Source organism: Catharus ustulatus, chromosome 1 (assembly GCF_009819885.2).
Source record: "Catharus ustulatus isolate bCatUst1 chromosome 1, bCatUst1.pri.v2, whole genome shotgun sequence".
Classification (NCBI taxonomy): Eukaryota; Metazoa; Chordata; class Aves; order Passeriformes; family Turdidae; genus Catharus; species Catharus ustulatus.
Genome location: NC_046221.1, coordinates 65714486 through 65734663, shown reverse-complemented (window position 1 = coordinate 65734663; position 20178 = coordinate 65714486). Strand labels below are relative to the sequence as shown.

At 42.9% G+C, this 20178-nt stretch overlaps 1 protein-coding gene across 3 annotated transcripts in view; it reads right to left on the bottom strand.

Annotated features, from left to right (window-relative positions):
- Window positions 1-12300, bottom strand: part of KIF13A (kinesin family member 13A) — a 113585-nt gene extending 101285 nt beyond the window's left edge. For all 3 annotated transcript variants that reach the window (XM_033054127.1, XM_033054101.1, XM_033054111.1), the window contains exons 1-2: window positions 12190-12300; window positions 11878-11968 (exon numbers count right to left, since the gene is read on the bottom strand). In XM_033054127.1, coding sequence (XP_032910018.1) covers window positions 11878-11968; window positions 12190-12244 — 146 coding nt within the window. In that variant the 5' untranslated portion in view covers window positions 12245-12300. The remainder of the gene's footprint in view (window positions 1-11877; window positions 11969-12189) is intronic.
- Between the last annotated feature and the right edge of the window lie 7878 nt (window positions 12301-20178).

The window sequence follows — 20178 nt, the reverse complement described above, 5'->3', positions numbered from 1 at the left end:
ATTATAAGCCGCACTTCCGAGTTTGGACCAAAATTTTAGTCAAAATGGTGCAGCTTATAATTGTGAAATTACTGTACTTTCCATCTTCCATCTGAGCAAAAGCAAGCTCACTTGCCTCTCTTTTATGAGCCATGATGAAGATGCCAATACCTTAAGAAAAACATTTGAACATGAGATCCTGCAGAAGTCATCCTATAACAACCTCCTAGACAAAGGATGACAGATTAAGTTCAGTTTGGCTTAGAGAGATGTTAATAAAACTAGTTTCACGTCTTGGTCATGTAAGTACAAGAGTACAGTAATTTCACGAATACAAGCCGCACTGAGTATAAGCCGCATCTCTGGGTGTTGGCAAATATTTCGTTCTTTGTCCATAAATAAGCCACACCTGAGTATAAGCCACTCTGTTGTTTGCAGCGAGGACCCGCGTGCAACAAAGTTGCCAATTAGTAACAGAACCGCGGTAGGGCGGGGTTTACTGGCTCGGTTCAGGTTGTGCAGGCTTGGCCCGCTCGGGGTTGCCGACGGGGCCAGGTGGCCCAGCTCGGTGGGGCCACTCGGCGCCGGCCGCCGCCTCTGGGCTCGCTCGCCTTGGCCCGGCGCTGCCCCGTGGTGGTAGGCAGGGACGGAGCCCCCCCCGCTCCCACGGGTGGCGACGGAGCCCCCCGCCTCCTCCCCGAGCCACGGCGATGGCGGCACAGGGTCCCCCCGTCTCTGCCTCGGGCTGTGGCAGAGGAGGGAAGGAGAGAGCTCTCCCACCTCTCTCCCCGCCCCCCGTGCTGCCTTCAGGGAGCCAGGCTCCACCCGCAGCGCAGCAGAGTAACAATTTGTAACAATCGCGAAATGCCGGCTTTTACTGGCAGCTGCTCGACTCGGCACCCTGGCTGGCACTTCTGAGGTTGTAAATGCCAGAAAATTATTCACATATTAGCCGCTCCTGAGTATAAGTCGCATTTCCAGTTTGAGAGCAAAATCTTTGTCAAAATGGTGCGGCTTCTATTTGTGAAATTACTGTATTTTCAAAGTCTATTTTATCTAGCTTGCACATGGGCCATGGACTTCTTCATTCAGGTAAGAAATTCTGAGATAGTAACCATAGTACAGGTCAGACCACACACCAGAAGAACCATAACTCAGAAAACACATGTGTTGCAAAGCACTAAGGGCATTCAGTCCGCTCAACGCTGCCAATCTGCCTTTCTGGGTTTAAACTAGCCCAAAGTTGCAAGAAGACATGCTGAAATTCCAAACAGAGGTACACCACATTCCTAAGAGTACACACAAAACTTCTGTCTGTGAGTGTATATGGCAGCAAGGGCAGCATTAGCATTTCTGACAAAAAGAGTGCCACTGTCACATTCACATCTGCAAAACTGAAACTTCAAAAACTACTTGAGAGGATGCAGCCTGCCCCAAGGAGTAAACAAAGAAAGAGATTAGACTGATGTCTCTCCAGGTTTAGCACTCATCCACCATACCTTGTTGAGAACTTGAAAATAGAACTGTCAAGAGCTAACTTCTAACTTTCACCATGTGGAAGTCAGACATCTCCCTCCAGTACCCAACAGTTCTGACAGTTAAGAGGAATCCAATCATGGAACTGCAATGTTACGAGAGACACAACATCTACTAAATTTATTTAAACAATCAAGTTACTATTTCACTGAAAGGGACCTGAGAGTATTTAAATATTCCATCTTCAAACACAATTCATCATCCTTCTGATGGACACACAAGTTGTCTCCCGTTATTCCAATTACTTCACAGTCAATTTGAAAGGGTTCTCATTCATGACATTTAATGCAATAAACAGTAAAAATTCAGTGTTAAAATATGGATTACAGCCATGCACTAGAACATGCCATGGACTTAGCTACAATGTTATAAACACCTCAAACAATAAACATTCTAAGGACTTGGAAGCTCTCGACAAGGAAGCTACATAGCAAGACGTCCAGTGTTCAGCGGTCTGTTTACAATAACTGATTTTCCTTTTTGTTTTCAACTTGGATCTCAACCAGAACACCCATGAAGACTAGTACCACCCCAGAGAATGCCAGGTTTTCAGGAGGATGAAAAGAAGCTCTTCTTTTTTTTTTTTTTTTGCAAGGGGGGAAGGTAGGAGATGTTGGTTGGTTTGATTTTCTCCAACATGTATTTTAAGTAATTTCATCATGTTGTTGGGTAAACATTTCTGCAGTTCTCTTTTGCCTTTTATTGTCCTGGTTCCCAAGTATCCTTTCCCTAAATATTCTACCACATCAGCAGCAAATCCATTAAGAAGCCATCTCTTGGGTTACCTTATGTGTCAGTTTCTCTGCAGACACTGAAGCAGCATTTCTCAAGGGCACTCCTATCAAAAATGCAGGTACAAGGATTAGATTTACATCAGAAGAATTTGAACTATTCAAAAGTTCCTTCTTTTTAAATGTAATGGCCACTATGGAAAGTATTAGCTTGCCTTCCAGAGAGTTTGTTTCAGAATAGCCTATCTGCTACGGACCCAGAAAGAAGCTTCAAAACAGCAAAACATGAGTGTTGGGATGATGGTCCATCACACACTTAAAACTTCCAGAACCATATTTTTATCTCAATGTAATAAAACAGCATAGTGCAGGAGGTCTGCAAATACTTTCTGCTGTTACTCCCTTACATAACTGCACAGGTCTCTTTAAAGAAAGCATTCAAACTCAACTACTTGTTGCTGAGCATTCAGAGGATACGTAAAGAATGCATTAGTGTCTTCAGCTACATATAGTGAATAAACGAAGGTTTCTCTGTTTCACCAAATGGCCAATTTCTATTTCAGTCTTTCAGTCAGAGATGTTGCTAGATAAAATTCTCTGAAAATGTATTTGAAGTCTAAAAGAAATTGAGAATTATCTCAAAATAAAGAATGACAACACAGTATGACAGGAAGGAAAAAATACCAAAACTCATCAACATGTTTTGGACTTGCATCATTCAGGGAGGTGGCACTACCGAGCCAAAACAAGTCCAGAGCACTGCAGACTCGCATCACACTGCGTATCTAAAAAACTCACACTGATAGATGCTGACAAAGAAACTTTCCAAAGCAGAACAGGACACCACTCATTCAGGGCCATAAGGCAGCTTTGCCAGTAGAGAACCTCCACCAGCTCTGTGCCTCCACTGGAATGTTCTGTTGATTTATCTTTTGCAAAAGCTTGTCAACTGTAAACCAAGTCTGGGCTTTTGAATCACAAAGTACACTGAATTTAAAGTAAATCTTCAACAAGAATAAGAACTCTGAAGTTTTAAAAATTACATTGCAGCCAGTGCCAGTAACCATACAAGTCAATTTGTTTGGCAGATAAATTGCCCCTCCCACCTCACATGATCTTTTTTGCTTCAACTCTGAACGAATCAAGTTTATGAAAGGCCCCCTCAGCTACACTGGACATGATTTTTAATAATGAAGTCAGACAAAGTAGAAACCACCATAAGAAGTATCAAATCCTCCAATTTCTTATCTAAAATCTGCTCTTCCTTCTCATCATGTAAGAATTAAGCAGAACAGACCACTCCACACACTAGTATTTAACACTAGAAAAATTATTGCAATAGCTCAAGAGGCAGATCCAGAATTTTGAAGCCTTACACTAGGAGAAAACTTAATCTTGGCTGGAGGCTTTTGTACACTATTTAATAGGGATTGACATTTGTGTTTAAAAAGAGACTGTGGAATAAACTAAGAAAATGTAAGCTCCATAAATAAAATATGATGTGTATTTTTTATTGTGTTTGTAAGCCTAAAATATTCTCTATTACAAAAAAATTCAGAAAAAAATATTCAAGGGTTGATATTTTCAGCAATGTGTTTTAAAAACAAAGCATCAAGTTACTTTATAAAAAATTTACAGTTCACAATGCACTCTGGCACTCTTTTAAACATATGGAGCGGGATCTTCCTAAGTACATGCAGAGATAAGCATGCCACTCCAGCTGCAGCAACTGCTTTCATTCATATTTATGAAATGCTTAAAATTCTTGGAATATACATACACACTGCAAAAAGAAGATGCTGTGACACCATGAATCTCCAGTCACTACTAGCCTGGTATCTTGCAGTTACCAAACATGAAGAGGCAGCAGCACAGGCTTGGTAAGACTAGTCTTTAGGAAACAACTGAGTACAGAACCTGTTCCTAGTGCACAGTGAGCCTCTCAGCACCCATCGGCAGCATCATCATTAACCATGCACTAACACAAGCACCCAGAAATGTTTCAGGTACACCTTTCTGCTACTATGCTGACTGATGCACCTCAAAATAAACTCTGTACCATTAAAAAGTACCAAAATACATTCATGGCTTAATTTGTCAAAACAGTAGCTGTGGTACAAATTTCTCTCCTGAGTTATAGCACCTAAATAACAAATATGTCATTACAGGATGATAAACATGTAAGGGACTTCGTGAGGGGCTGTGACTACACAGATTTCCCTACAGTGATCCAAGTGAAATGAGACAGAGCATTCAAATTACCTCCTACTGAAAAGGTTCCACCTTACAAGCCACTAGTTTCACAATATCCAAAGATGATGTAGGAGTATTCGGTAAGCATGTATGTGAAGATGCCTCTACTTAGGATGCAATAAAATGCCAAATTAAGGGTGTGGCTGATGACTACAGAATATACTAGTTCAGGATATGGCTATGAATTTATAGATGTTTTGATGGTTGAGGGTGGAGTTTTTAAACTATTACTTTTATAATAAAAGGTAACTATCAAAAATAGAGGCCAGAATTACCGATGATAACACTAACCAAGCACAACATTATCAGAAAGCCACTTACTCACTTTTCACCCAAAATGAGAAATTACATAAAGGGACACTCTCCTCTGGCACTGAAAACAGACTCCTGATCATCAACATTGGTATCTTGAGCTGAAGCAACTGATTTTTCAACTCGTGTGAGCAATGCATTTTTCTGGTTGACCTTCATATTCTAACTTACCGAGCTCCTCTATCACCCCCCAGCAAACATCCATCTCAAAGCTTCACATAGAAGAACCACAAAGGCACACACCTTCACCCCAAGCTCTATCAAATCTCAAACTCTAATGACAAATTTCATACCAACATACAAAGTCAAGTACCGGCTAGACAAACTTATGGCCCTTGTACTTCCTCTTGTAACACACAGAGCAACATTACTTCCAGGCAAGGACACAACTATTTTAGTTAACTTGGTGCTTTGGGTCACAGGTTAACTCAAGAGTTGAGTCCTGTGGTGCACATCATTGCACAGCAGGAGCCTTTTTGTCATAGGCTGTACTTACTGTCTCTAGCCAACACTTTCACACTTCCTTAAAGAGCCCTCTCCACTCTGCCATCAGTAACAGAAATTCTTTCAAAATATCAAACAACCAGAGAATTTACTCAGTTAAGCAAGAGCATGTGCACAAGCAGTTGGTATCTCGCTAGAGCAGGCAGTAATTGCTTCCATTAATAGATTCAAACCATGCTCGGGGCAGGCCAAATAAGCAAAGGTACTGCACTACTTTCCCATCATTCAGGACAGTCTGTCCATGCAGGAGACACTGGTACTGCAGCCAGAGGCAACCACAACTACTCAGTCTTCACCAGAGGAACACAGGAGTTCAAATCTGGTAAAGTCTCAAATACAATAGCAGCAAGTGCATTGGTGAATTTAAAGATTCAGCCCTAATGTTATTACTAGAAGTACCACCATGCCGAATGCCTGAACAGCAGCTGCCTGCCTGCACATGCTGCCCTGCAGGCCTGATCAGACCCAGAAGGGATTCACTTTGTCCCTGAAACTTTGTGCCAAGATTCACACGCCAGCTCTGCTCAGCACACAGACCTGCACAGAAGCACAGCTGGTGTGCACTGCTGCTCCCTGAGCTCAGGTTCTGCAACAGCCGCGCTTCTTCAGCACTTCCTGAAGTATCCTGAATCTAACCCACACCTGGGTCACAACATGTTTACAAGCATCATTAAACTCTAAGTTTTTTAACTATTACACTACAGTGAATGAGAAGTCTGGAGTCTTACCATGTGCACACTTAATAAGCCCACCAGATGTACAACAGAGAAGAGAATCTTGTTTTCAAAACAAAACAACTGTCTCTATTTACACTAGGGGGGTAAGGAGGTGAAAATAAAACTTTTCCTTTAGTCGTGACATCACCCAAAAAAGGACAAAAGAACCCCTCTGTTTTAAGAGAGCTGCATTTTTTAAAAACTGATAATTAATTTCAATAGACAACATATTCAAGGTGTATTGACTAGTAATCCAGAGCTAAAAACACCTCTGTCTGCAGAAATAAACATTTGCATGCATAGCTGTATCTTCTAAACACAGAAGCTAACCATGTCTATAGGCCTCCTGATCTTTTTACACTATTTTCATGTCCCACAACTTGGGTACTTTCAACACAACAAAAGAGAAAAATTGGACAGGTTTGAAGCTGCACCTCATTCAACTGTGTTCTACTCAGAAACACTTGAACATAACACTCAGCAGTCCAAAAGCACTGAATGACTAAAAAGCAACGATTGCCTAAACATGGTCATTCTAAGAAGAGTTTTTCTTCTCCTCAAACGCTTTATCTATTTTTATTCTGAAATTTTGCCAGCTAAGTACTACAGGCTGCTTACCCACAATCCCAACAGCTTCCAACAGTAGTTTCCTCTAGCAATCACATTTACAGAGCAAATCACAAGGTCCTATCAGCAGTCTGGATTTTATTAACATGGCAAAATAGTGGATGTTGCATTTACTCACAGTTCAGGTCACCTCATGAAGAACCAAGAGCCATATCACACAATATTTTGGACTACAAGTTTGTGCCTCATTGTGTTCAAAATTACATAGTATTTTAGAACAGCAGTTTCAAGGAACTGCATCCAGTGTTGTATCTGAGACATGAATGGATAAAAGCAATGCAAAAGTAGCTCCCAAAATGACATTTTCCAACCACACATTTCATAATTCAAATCCATCTCCTCTGCCAAGGTTCAAAGCTAACAGTTCACATCCTGAACACTGATGTCCAACAGGAAAGTTAGACAGATCAAAGTCAGATTACTTTTACAATTTCCTGCAAAGATAAAAGTTGCTGCCTTCTACTATTTTATGATCTACCTCTGACAGGTGATAATTTGAAGTCCACACATCAATCCGGTTGGTCATTCCTACAAATACAGAACTAATTAGCAACTGTCCTGTTTCAGCTTCCAGAAGTTTCAGTTTGAAAAAGTTACCATTATCAATAAGGTCTCCAATAGCACTCTCATCTCAGATGCTACTCAAAGCAACATATCAAAAATTATGAACTACTGCAACCACCGTGTACTAAAGACCATCCAAAACCATGTTTTGTCCAAAGCAGAAGGAGCAACAGCTGTTTTCTGGAAACAAAGAGTTTTAGGACAAGCTGCCTAGGGATGAAATCTGTGCTTCAGATATTAATCTTTGAAAGTATTATGACCTACAAAAACTAGATAGATGCATACACATCTGTTCCCAGCTATTTATTTTATTAAAGAGCTTAAACCTATAAAAAAAAAATAAAGCTCCCATATATTCTGGAATCTTTAGTAATTTAGCACTCTGAGAAGAGGGAGCTTTTAAGTAGAACTGGGCTTTGGTGCTACTTGTCTTATCAAAATGAGGATGCAAGAAAATAGAACAAACAAGTCATAACATGCTAGGGGGGAGGGGTTTAAGAGTTAATATAGGCAAGAAAATACTTCCAGAAAAAAGTGAGATTTTGAGTTCAGCTCCACAATCTGAGGACTTCTTTCTTATTTCCTGCTCTGAGATTTTTATTAAGGCAAAGTTTGCAATAGGTCACTGTGCTCTAATGGAACGAATTGCTCAATGAAGGAATTTGTGTTTCAGTTAAAACTAAAGATGAAATAGCATTTCAGTTCTACTGTCTCCATGGTTCCTTGTTTATTTCTGTCAAGACAAATATTTTGCTTACTAAAGGAAAAATCATGTCATGAAGAACTGTTATCAGGGAGCTAAAATAAAACTTTCCAGATCCTAGGTGTTAAAAAGTGTAGCTGAAAGGAAAAGAAGGAAAGCATATTTTAACAATCAGAAACAGAGGAGGAACCAACCCAGCAAGAACTCATTTGTCCTACTGAAAAATAACATCCTTAATGTAAAGTCAGATCTTTAGTAGACACAGAGATGTGAAATCTCCATTGTAAAAAAATTACTCAATCATTTTGCAGGATTGTCTGTGACTCCATACTCTAATTAATCTTACAGTCACATTTTAATACAGCACCTTGTTGCCAACAACTAAATACAAACAATTGTAGCTGGACAGCAGGATGCATTCAATTGGCTTTGAAACATAATACCCATTTCTAAAATGGGTATAAACTAGGACAGGATTTTTTTCTGTGAAGAGAGCACTTTGAGAAAGGAAATTCAGGTTCCCAGGTAAAGACAGGAAAAAAATATTACAGAGTTCCCAAAAACTTTCTTATTGAGAAGAAATGGAAATCTACTTTGTTTTGGGAAAGAAATGGCTGAAAGATACAAGAAGTTACTAAAAGAACACACAAGCACACTTCAGCACATGTAAAGGAAACTACCACTACAGTAAAAGAAAAACATAGGTTAAAGGTATGAAGTCCAACAACGAACTTCCAAAAACTTTGCCAGCACCAGAGATTATACCTGATAGCAGCTAATGAAAACTGCTCCTTTTTGAACTCTGTCTCCTATTATTTCAGTTGCTAAAGATTTTCCTGTGCCTTTCAGACTCAGGCTGTTCAGTTTTACTATGTTCTGGTTTTCGTCCTTCATTAGTTTAGAACACTGAAAGTCATGTGCCGGTAGGCAACAGCAGGCCTGCTGCGTATAAAAAGACAGAACACTTGCATTTAATAACAATTACTATTTTGTAGCTGTGTTTATTACGGTGTGAGTGCTGTGTGGTCTAGCAGTTAGAAGATGCAGTGAGAATCCTGTTCTAATTCATGGTTATAACTCTACCTTTAACACAATAATGAAAGTTGGACAAATGAGAGCACTGTCTGGGATTTTAGGCCTTTTATATCACCTGTAAAACTAGCATTACTTGCCCATCTAAAATCCTTCAGAACTATCCTTAATAATGCCTACAGCCTAATTAAAATAATGCAACTGAATTTAGATTTAATTCAAAAATTCCGTACAGCATAGGCAAAGCTAGTAAAATCTGATTTTCCTAACCTTGGATGTTCTTCCAAGAGCAAATTTTTTAATTTTATAGTTATTAAAGAATTACCTAATTTTACTTTAGAGAATTCTGTCAGTACCTTTTGAATTATAACTGAGAGAACAAAGCAAATAAAGAGCATGGTCCTGAATTCTAGTCCTACACCCTATAGTCTCTTGGCTTCAGCTGAATTTAAAAAAGCAGCCCTGGAAACCAAATTTGCTTTAGAAGGCTACTTATTCTTATTCCAAAACACAGCACAAACTTGTACTTCCATTCAGTTAGAAAAGGGAAATTTCCATATAAAAAGATAAAACACAGAAAGGGAAAGGTAAGACTAAACAGCATATTAAAATAATGCATAGAAGAAAGACCAATTAATCACCCTAACAAATTAAATCATTTTTGCAATGGCATGGTTGCTCTGAAAGAAAAATCCAGTTAAGCTATATAAAAACAAGCTACACAAAGAAAACCAAAAATCCGTTTGACATCTCTAACCCTGCCAAGGCATCAATCCAAGTACAAGCAGCAACTACTCAGCAATTCAGAGCCAGTTTTTACAGACATTTTATGGTGGGTACACATAGAAGAACAGAATTCATTTCTCATCATGAGAAATTCAACTATCTGTATTGAGTAAAAAATATAAACCAGCAGTTTAGCACTGATGGAAATGTAAGGATGTTCATGAGGCCCTAGAAAGACCATTAGGTATTTTGACAGATTACATGCAATGTCTGCTGTTGAGCAGGCACCCAAACTATCTGTTTGCACTAATGAGTTACTTCTGATCAGTATTTCTGACTGTTCTTTCCAATAACACATCTGGCAGTTGTTTCAAACACACAAGTTAGCAGCCAGCCAAATTCCAGCCCCACACTGTGCTGTAAGCAGGACAGCTACCCCTTGCCAACACAGCTGCCGACGGTGAGGTCGCACACAAGCGTCACAGCTCACCCATAAGGCTCTTAACGTAGAAACAGAAGTCAGTTCCCACCAAGAGAATTTATATATTTTATAGATATTAAAGCCTAATAAACACGAGACGCACAAGCTCTCAAAAGACAGTCACTGCACAGTCTCACTGAATACCTGGAGACCAATGTGCACAACAAGCAAAGCCACGTTACTGGCTCTTCATTAAACTACCTGGTCCTTAGTCTCTCAAGTCTATTGAAATACTGATTTTTAAATCTTAATTCTGTTTTTGCTTTATAAAGTCTATGTATCATTTATGTTTCATACTTGCCAATCTCACTCACTCTGAGTCTGTTATTCTTATTACAGCAGTGTTGTGATGGAAGCTATATACACACTTCAATAAACTCCTGATTATTGAAAAAAAACCCCATACATTCTAAAACATAATAGTTTTTAAAAACCCCCAAGATTTCCATTTCACAGATGACCTGCTAAGACCCAGAGATGCAGCACAACTTAGAGAAGATCACACAAAGATCTTTGAAAGAAGTAGGAAACAAGCACAGATCTTTCAAGATGCAGGCCAGCACTTTAGCCACAACAATGATTCTGACGACAATGCAAGTTGGATCTAAAATAAACTGGTGTGATTACATTCTAGTACGTGGGTTAATGTGAGAAGCACCTTCACACCTTGGATATGAAAGAAGAGAAAAGGTCTCAACTTTTTCTGCTGGAAAGCTATAAAACCATGACACTGCCTTTGCAAAAAAAAAAATTAAAACAAATTTCTCACACTACAGTTTCTTTGTAACTATTATGAACTGAGTCAAAAATATTTTTAAAAAGGATTAAGTAGTAGGAAGGTGCTAGGTTGAAAATCTCCATATCCATTCAAATGACTCCTTGGCATTAAATGCATTAGATTAACTGAACTCGAGCAGTCAACAGGTAACCCAGCAGATAAGAATACAACCGAACACACCAGCACACAATATAACTATTCCCCTTGCACCTCCCTGTCTTTCCCCACACTCCCTCAAAGGAAAGAAATCTTTTCCTGTTCTGATCTATTTTTACAGTCTAGTGCATTGGTATTTTGGATTTTTTCCAAGGGTATTCTTTACTGGGGCATCACAACTAAATGCCAGATTTCAAAATTATTTTAGCATATTCTCATAGGCTACTTCACAGAACAACACTGAATTAATAAAGGATCTAGCAATTACAGCCTTTTCAGATGCAAATAGGTTAAAACCTAGTAAACAAAGTTATATAAAAAAAATCCATCACTAGCATAAAAATCAGATTCTGCTTCTTGTTCCCCCACAGGTTACACCAAGTTGTTAACAGCCTACACTCAAGGGAAATTTCTGAAAACAGCACACACAGTCTAAGTCCTTAACCTACTCAACAGTTCATCTTTTGAGCAGTCAATCAAGAATCAACTTCTAAACCTGGGGACTAACAGGGATCTTCTGTCCCCACACTGGGTACCTCCGACTCCCCCAGAAAGCCAGGTAAAGAACCTACCCTTACTTGCCATGGATGTCCAGTGCAGCAGCCGCGGTCAGCGCTCGCCTCTCGCCCTCTCCCTCCCACCGCAGCCCCGAAAAGCACCGAGCGACACCCTGGGGACCCCGCTGCTGCCCTGACAAAGCCAAGCGAGGCGTCTGCGAGAGCGAGGCGGAGGAGCCGGGGCTGGGCTTTCACTCGGAGCACGGCGACTTGGGGTTTTACCTTTCTCCTTGCTTGGCGTTGGAAGGCGGCGGGTGCAGCACAGTCTGGTTCCCTTCCATCTCCACGATGCACTTGGTATTCAGGTCCAGCTCTGCAAGGCGACACGGCGGGGGGCTGTAGCCAGGGCGAGCGCACCCCCCTCCTCCCGGCACGCCGGTGCAGCTCGGCCCCCGCCGGCTCCCCCGGGAGCGAGGGGCTGGAGCGGCGGGGGCGGCTCAGGGGGCTCGTCCTCCCTCCAGCCAGGGCAGAACGCGGGGGGACGCCGCGCTCCGGGGCTGCCCCCGCCCCGAGGTGCCCCCAGACCCCGCTCACCTCTCTTGTTCATGGGCCGGACCCTGACGGCAACTTTCACCTTGGTGTCCGACATCTTCCCCGCTCCCGGGAGCGGCGGGCGGGCGGCCCCGCTCAGCGCCGGCGGCGGCAGCGACACGGCGGAGCGCCAGCGTCCATGCCGGGCCGGGCGCGAGGGCGGAGGGCCGGGGCAGGCGGGGAAGGCGACAGAGGGAGGGAGAGAGGGAGGGAAGGAGAGGAGGAGGAGGAGGGTCCGGCGCCGGGGAGGGCGGTGGTGGCGCAGCCCCAGCCGCCTCCTTGCTCAGCCGCGGTCCGCGCCGGCGCTGGCTGCCGACGGGCTCGCTTGCAGAACCGCTGCCGCCGCCGCCGCCTCCCTGCCAATCCCCACCGCCATCTTCCGCCGCCTCCTCCTCCCGCCGCGCCGCCGGGAGTGCGGGCGCCCAGGCAGGCGGCGAGAGGGCGGGGAAAGGCGGCGGCGCCGGAGAGCGACGGAAACACCCGAGCGCCTTCGGCCCGGCGGGGTGGGGAGATTCCCTCTCCCCCCGCCCCATCCTCGGCCAGGCGCTGCTTCCCAGGGAGCAGGCGCGGAGGGACGCGCGTTGCGCGGGAAGGCGGCGCTGGCGGCAGCGGGCATGCTGCGGGAGCGGCGTGCGCCCGCGGGCTCTGCCCGACAGCACCGTCCTGCCTTCTGCAGGTGTGCGCCCTCCGCAGAGACACCGGCTTGCCCCTCTGTACATCCAGTTTCCTTGGGGCAAGGAAAGGAAAAGCCACAATCTACCACGGAAAAAAAATGTTATGGCGTCAGGGGATGGTTTTTTGACGAATTATGCACGACGCAGGATGACCTGGGTGCAGCGTGCGTGGAGGCCTGGGAAGTGGTGCAGCACCTCGAGGTGATGGGGCGAGGAGCCCTGCCTGGGCTCCAGCCTGCAGGTCACCTCCTTGGCTACGACGGGCTGGCTACCTGCGGAGCACCAGGGCCACTGGCGCTGTCCTGCTGTCCCAGGCAGCGACGAGTGCCAGCCCAAATGCTGCAGGACAGGGTAGTGGCCAGTTCAGTATTGAGGGGAAGCGTTACGAACAGTGGTGTTTTATCCAGCAACCGGGAGTTCTGAGGATGGCTGAGCTTCCAGTGGGCAAGCCAAGAAAGATTCTTAGTTAAAAATGCAGTAGGCTTCTTTTCAAAGTGTCCTGTTAAAACCTTTTCTCCCCAAAAGTGTTTCCCTAGTGTCAGTAAAATATCTTGCAAAGAATCAATCCTTATTATCGATGCAGCACGCTGGCAGGAATCCCAGTGCAAAACAGCAATGTCGGTAGCATTTTCTTTACGGAAGACAGGCTCAAACCCAAATGGGATTATTCTGTCTACTCTAGAGCTAAACGACTGTAGGGAGAATGGGCTAAACAACCAATGATGAATAGATAGCTGCACTGAGAAACAGCAGACCTTTCAAACAGAGGTGGAAACAATGGAGGGAGGCTTAGAAGATCAACCCCTTCCCGGCTGCCAGCACACCAACCAGAAGGGCCCTGCAGAGCGGCTGAGAGGAATGTTTCTGGAGGAGGCTTGGCTGTCCCAAATGGTCACAACTTACAGGAATGCTGAAAGGAAATGAGACACGCACTTAGCACAGCAAAAGAGAAAGGCTACCAAACAGAGCTGGGCATCTGGAGAACGTCAGCAGAAGTAGCTGGTGCACATGGACTTCTTTCCTGTAGAAGCAGGCATAAGGAATGAAGTTCATTATGAAATGCATCGTAAGCATGTGGCCCAACGAGTAATGTTGACATGAGACATCCTATTTACTGCTGGAGACTGTAAGAACCCAGATCAAAGTAAGCGCTGGCTCAAGACAAGGCATGAGGTCTGAAATGGCTGTGCAAAAAGGGAGTTGTTCTGTGAAATTTGGACACTGCTGGGAAAGAGAAGACAGCCAACAGATGGAAGGGAAAATATTCCCATCTCAATTTTCCACCTCTTAGTGGAAAAACTACATCATTGCAAGATTACATAAAAACAATTACATTAGCTGAAGAGAAACTAAAGGGAGTCTTTATGACATTGACTATGATTTTGGCTGTGGGAAGAGTCTTGGGAAGAAATTTTTACGAATGTCTGGTATAGGCTTGTGAATTATACTCCACCATTTGCAGGTACAGAAAGCCAGCCATGCAAAACTGTTTGAAAAGGCAGATGCAATCTAGTTTGTTCTAATGCAGACTATAATTGTTCACTTCTTGTGAAATTCTGATTTATTGTAGTGTTAGGTAGTTGAGAAAAGGATATCTTTCATTCACATCGATGTACCCTGAGAAACAGCTGCCAAAAATGTTGTCTTGGTTCTGCCAGGTGTTTCTGCCCTCTCAAGAAAGGGCTTTTGGCAACATTTGTACCCTGACCTGACCACACCTATTGGGCAGCATGCTTATAGTTGAATGCGTTTCTGGTTTCCCCTAAACTTTTGCCATTAGGGCAGAATAGGAGGAGAGTCCCATGAGCCCCATGAGATCATTAGGTAGATCAGAGAGCAATCTGTGAATTCAGGCCGAAGAGACGTTTCTCTTCTGGCATTTATCTCCCCATTGAACACCATATGGAACCCTTTACATCTCTGTCTTTGCTACCAGTAGCAACTGAGGATGAATGTCTCTCACCTGTCAGAATTTGTTAGCTAGATCAGTTTACATGCCCCGTGGGAACTGGCAAGGGATACTGATGGGTCGCTAACCCATCGGAATTAGCTGCCAGCTATCCCAGACATGCTGATGGATGGATAGGAGATACCGGATGAGAAATGACAGCTTACTGCTTCAGCAATGAGAAAAGATGAGAGCTGGAGAAAGTGGAGATTGATGGTGGCTGAGGGGAACTCAGAGGGAAACATGGGGATAAGATCAACTGGATCTTATCAGCCATCCTTCCGTGATTTCCTTTTCCTCTCCCTGTTTTCTTCCACCCTCTATTTTATTATGGCTGTGTACTGCTGCAGTCAACAGGAATTTTGGAGTTTTACTAGGGCCAGGATTTAATCTTTGTCCATTTCTTGTTTTCCATCTGTTTCATTCTTCTTTCTTGCCTTAGAGCGTTTCTGTATGTTTGCCCATTGATCCACAGTTCAGCAAAGAGCATAAAGAAAACACTGCTCCTTCCTTTGTTTTGGTGGGAAGTTCCATATGCTCCTCATCTTCCCAAGGCATAACACAGGTAATGGGATTTGATGTGATTTGCCCATGTCTTCCCTTATATTCTGAGCAAGAGGGTCAATTGCTCTGCTTTATGACATGGAAATGGGGGAGGGATGCTGTGCATCCAGGTTGATGCCTGAAGCCCTGATGGTGTTCCAGTGACCTCCTTTCTTCAGCAAAGGGCAAAGTGAAATGTCACGGAGCCTGCCAAGAATATCCATCTTGTCAGCAGCATCCCCAGCACATACCTTACTGTGCCTGACTGATGCATGCTGTCACTGGCACATCTAACTTCATCTTGTGTCACAGGAGCCAGAGAGGAGGAAAAGCTGGCAGCAGCAGGAGCATGGGAAAGCACTGCTATTCTTTTGGTGTTGAAAGTGATAAAAGAAAGACAAAGTGTTTAATTTTGTAGCACCTGAAATCTAAGAGATGCTTACAATGAAGGTTTTTACTACTAAATTTAACCCATGGAGTGTATTTTATTAGACTGGTCCAAATAAGAATTTTGAGTTTCCAGAATTTTACTGAGTATTTTTAAAAATTTGAATCAACAGAGAAAACAAACTCTATTTTGAACTCAAACACATTACAGCATCATCTAGTCAGAAAGAGATAAAATGGACAAATACTATAATATAAAAGCAACAGATATTTTAAAGGCTAATAATCTAATACATTGCACTTAAGTTAGGGAAAAAAGGAAGAGACCATAGCTCTAACAAAATAATTGATAAATTGCTCACTTTTCATGTTGTTGAAAAGAAGAATGGCTAATAATTTGTGCATTTTTTTAAAATAGCATTTAGCACATAGGAAGGAGGCATGGTCATTATGGAAGGGAAAATATTTAATATTGGAGGGATGGGATAAAATATTACTGTATTTGTGACAGGATACAAATTAGTGTCCTGTTTTGCAGACAAATTTGAATTTTTCATTTAATAAGATGCATTTAGAGTGCACCTGGGAAAGCAAATGTCTGCCCATAATTGCACACCAGGAACTAAATTTCTGTCACACATCACTAGGTTTTGCAAGTAACCCTGCTGGACAGATGCACTGAATTTACAAAAGAGTGTGAGGGCAGGAATTTAGCCAGTGACCTGTCTGAGGGCACTTTTCAGGCTGCTTTTCCACTTCCTTCCTGCTCCAAATTCAAGCTGGATGTTAGACTGGATGGTTGCCACCTCTGTCTTATCAAAGATCTGTTTTGACTGTCTCTAATGCTGTGCAGGAGGCATGAAAATTGTCCTCTATGTCCAGCATATTTATGGCAACACTCTGGGCACAGAAAGGGGCCACAGTGACAAATGCTCTTCTGACACTTAGGAAAAAAATGAAGCAATGTTGACTGCCAGCATTAAGAACAAATGCAAAATATATGCACCTAAACATTATCCTGCCTGTCAGGTGCTGCTCAAAGCTACCCAAGGTAAATAGCTTTGAACAGACACTGCAGTTTAAAACTACCTCAGCTCTGTTCAGAGTTGGCTTTCAGTGATGAGCAGACCAAATCTGTTCTTACAGGCTAATTTTCAAATGTTTTGAGTTACCTGATTGGTTTTACCTCGCTGGGGTGATGACCTCTGCTAGACCCTAATTCTGCCTACATGCCCACCCTGACTGCTCCACAGTAGATCTCACACTGGGATCAGAGGTGAACAATTACAACAAATTAATGTCCCCAAGAGAGGCGCAATCACATCTCCATCAAGCTGAAACATTCCTTGCTGTGGGGTGAAAAAATATCACATGCAATTGCACTGATGAAATCTGATGTTTTCTCCCTGCCTCTGATATGGTATTGCAATAGGGTTTTATAAACTTCATCCGAAGATCAGCGCAGTAAATGAAACACCCACCTGTAAGAGGAGCTGCTCAATTTTAGCTACATTTAACTCCATGACCATTTCTGCAGAGGACAATCTCTTCGCTCCACTCACTGAAGAAGAGGGGGCAGGGAGCTCTGTTCCCCATCTCCTATCACTTAGAACAGAGAAATAGTTTCAAATTACTGTGGGAACTTTAATGGTCATTACTACCTACAGATGAAAAGTCCTATTAATAGAAATAAATGAGCTTAGAAGCAGAGTAATGCAGCTATAGCAAAGAAACTAATGGGAAGTAAAAAAGGGGGAAAAGATAGCAAGGAAACTGATGGGAAGTAAAGAACATTTCTTTATACTGCTTACACTTTTTATTTTCCTACACTCTGAAAGTGTGACTAAAGTTTTGACTGAATCCAAAGTGAATCTTAATGTCATCTTGGGAGCAATTTGGTTATGGCAGGGAATTTAACATCCCTGCAATTGTAAGCTCAGATATGAGCAACAGTTGTGTCTTCCTCTGACAACTAGTGTTGTTCTATGTAGCTCACATTCCTTAGTTGTCCAGGAAATACATAGTGGCTTTATTTACATTTTTGTTGCTATTGATGTTAATTATCTGTATGCCATCCCTTTTTTTCTTCAGGAAACACTCCACCCCCAACTGAAATACCTTCCTAAATTTGTTTATACCAGGGAGACCAGGGCTGTGGGTCTTCACCCTGGACTCAACCAAGTAATACCTGAAAGAAAACGTATGTAGTTCAGTTATCACTTCAGTTACTTCCTACAGTGAAAGAAGAGGTACAGGTGACATGGTAAAAAGCACGGCTGAGATTCCACCTGGAAAACTCAGTATGGCATTTTCAAATTAGATCTGATCCATTAAAGGGTTACTGGGAGAAGTGTGGAATGATGAACATTATCAAAGAAGAGCAGACTAAAAAAGTTCAGTTTGTTTAGTCTATCAAAATAAAGACCAAGAAGGGATATGGGTGTTTATCCTTTCTTTCAGGCCAGTCAAAAGCATGGTGCTACTGAAGTTTCAGGAAAAACACTAGGACAAGAACAAATGGGTGTAAACTCTCTTTTATACAGACCTTTTATTCTGGGTTGCATCAGGAGGAGCACTGCCAGCAGGTCAAGGGAGGTGTTCCTACCCAGCACTGGTGAGGCTACATCTGGAATGCTATGTCCAGTTCGGTGATCCCCAGTACAAGAGGGACATGGACATAATGGAGACAATCCAGTGAAGGGCCACAAAGATGATTAAAGGTCTGGAGCATCTCCTGAGAAGAAGCGCTGGGGCTATTTAGCATGGAGAAGGTTCAAAGAGAGGAATCTTATCAATGCATAGCTACATCTGAAGGGTCAGTACAAAGAGGAGGGAGCCAGACTCTTCAGTAGTGCCCAGTGACAGGCCAGGAGGCAATGGGCACATCCTGAAACACAGGAGGTTCCCTCTGAAATTTGGGAAACACTTTGTCACTGTGAAGATGACTGACTACTTGCACAGGTTGCCCACAGAGGTTGTAGAAGCTTCATCCTTTTTGAGATACTCAAAAGCCATCTGGACATGGTCCTGTGCAACCAGGTGGCCCTGCTTGGGAAGGGGAGTTGGACCAGATGGGCTCCAAAGGTCCTTGCCAACCTCATTCCTTCTGTGATTCTGTCTTAGGCTGGAAATGAATTGACTTCTATCCCCAGAGGAAGGAATGGCTTCTTTCACAGAAGAACAGAGGCCTAAATTAAGCTAATTCTAAGAGTGAGCTTGATTGGGATAGGTGATGTGATAGCAGGGAACTCTTCCTGCTGACCCTACCAGACATGTGCCACTATATGGTCTTTAAACATCCTGGTGATGATAATATTTTATGGTGGTGGAGAGGGAAGGGAAAGGAAACAGTTTTGTACTCTTAAAAAGTAAGATCACAAGGTCCCAAAGGAACTGACATCACCCATCTGTGGTTAATATAACTATTACATAATGAAAAGGGATTGAGGTTAAATTAATAGAGATTTTCCCTTTTTTATCTTTCCATTTTCTACTATGTATTAGTAGAAATCAGATGCTTTGCCTAAGAAAAAACAAAGTGCCACAGCTGGTTTGCAAGGTTATTTACAATTTAAATCAGTAGGCAGGCCCCAGTGAACTGAAGGAAAGGACAACCCTGCCTTTATTCCCGCTACCCAGAAAGCTCTCACCCCTCTTCATCTTTATGATTAGGAATGTCTGGTATGCAAGCATCACTCCAGCACATCCATGCAGTCCTCTTGAGACCACAAGTCCCAAATTGAGATTAAGGGCACTTGTAAGCAGGGAGTTGGCTCACAAACATTGTCCAGAGCATCACTATTTATTATGCATTTGCTAAATGCAGGTGTATGCCTTTCCACAGGTAGGAAAAGTGAGTCTGCAGCCTTCAAGTGTCTTCAGTTAGCAAACAGATACTACATGCAGTCTGTAAAACACACAGCAGTGCTCAGACTCTGTCTTCAGAGTCTTATGCTCAGTAGGGATGAATGGAAAAGCTGTAAATATAAACAGCCTGATTAGTGGCAGCAGTAGCATCTTGAAACAAAAGAGCAGCTTTCCTGTTAACCCTTCTGCACTTAATCACAGTCCTCTTGTTGGTTTACTTTCTGCTTTGAGAGAGAAGCTGAACTTTGCAAGCTCCCATGGGAGAGATTTGGAACTGGGGTCCTGCCTCTGGGAGGAAGAAGAGGGTGGGGAGGGAGGAGTACATCCACCAAGCTTGCTTACTAAGTAAGCTGAGCTGTTAGCCATGCTGCCCAAGCCAAAATTTCTCCTTACGCAATTACTTTTTAGCAATGCCTGCAAATAAGCACTCTAGCCAAACATGTTATCTCTATAAAGTGTGGAGAAGGAAAGAAGCTCTTGCTTGAAAGAGATTAGAAAGGAGAACAGTACACATGGGCACGTCAGCAAAGTAAGGAGCTGAGTGAGGCAAAGCCTTGAGAGAGGAGGAGAAAT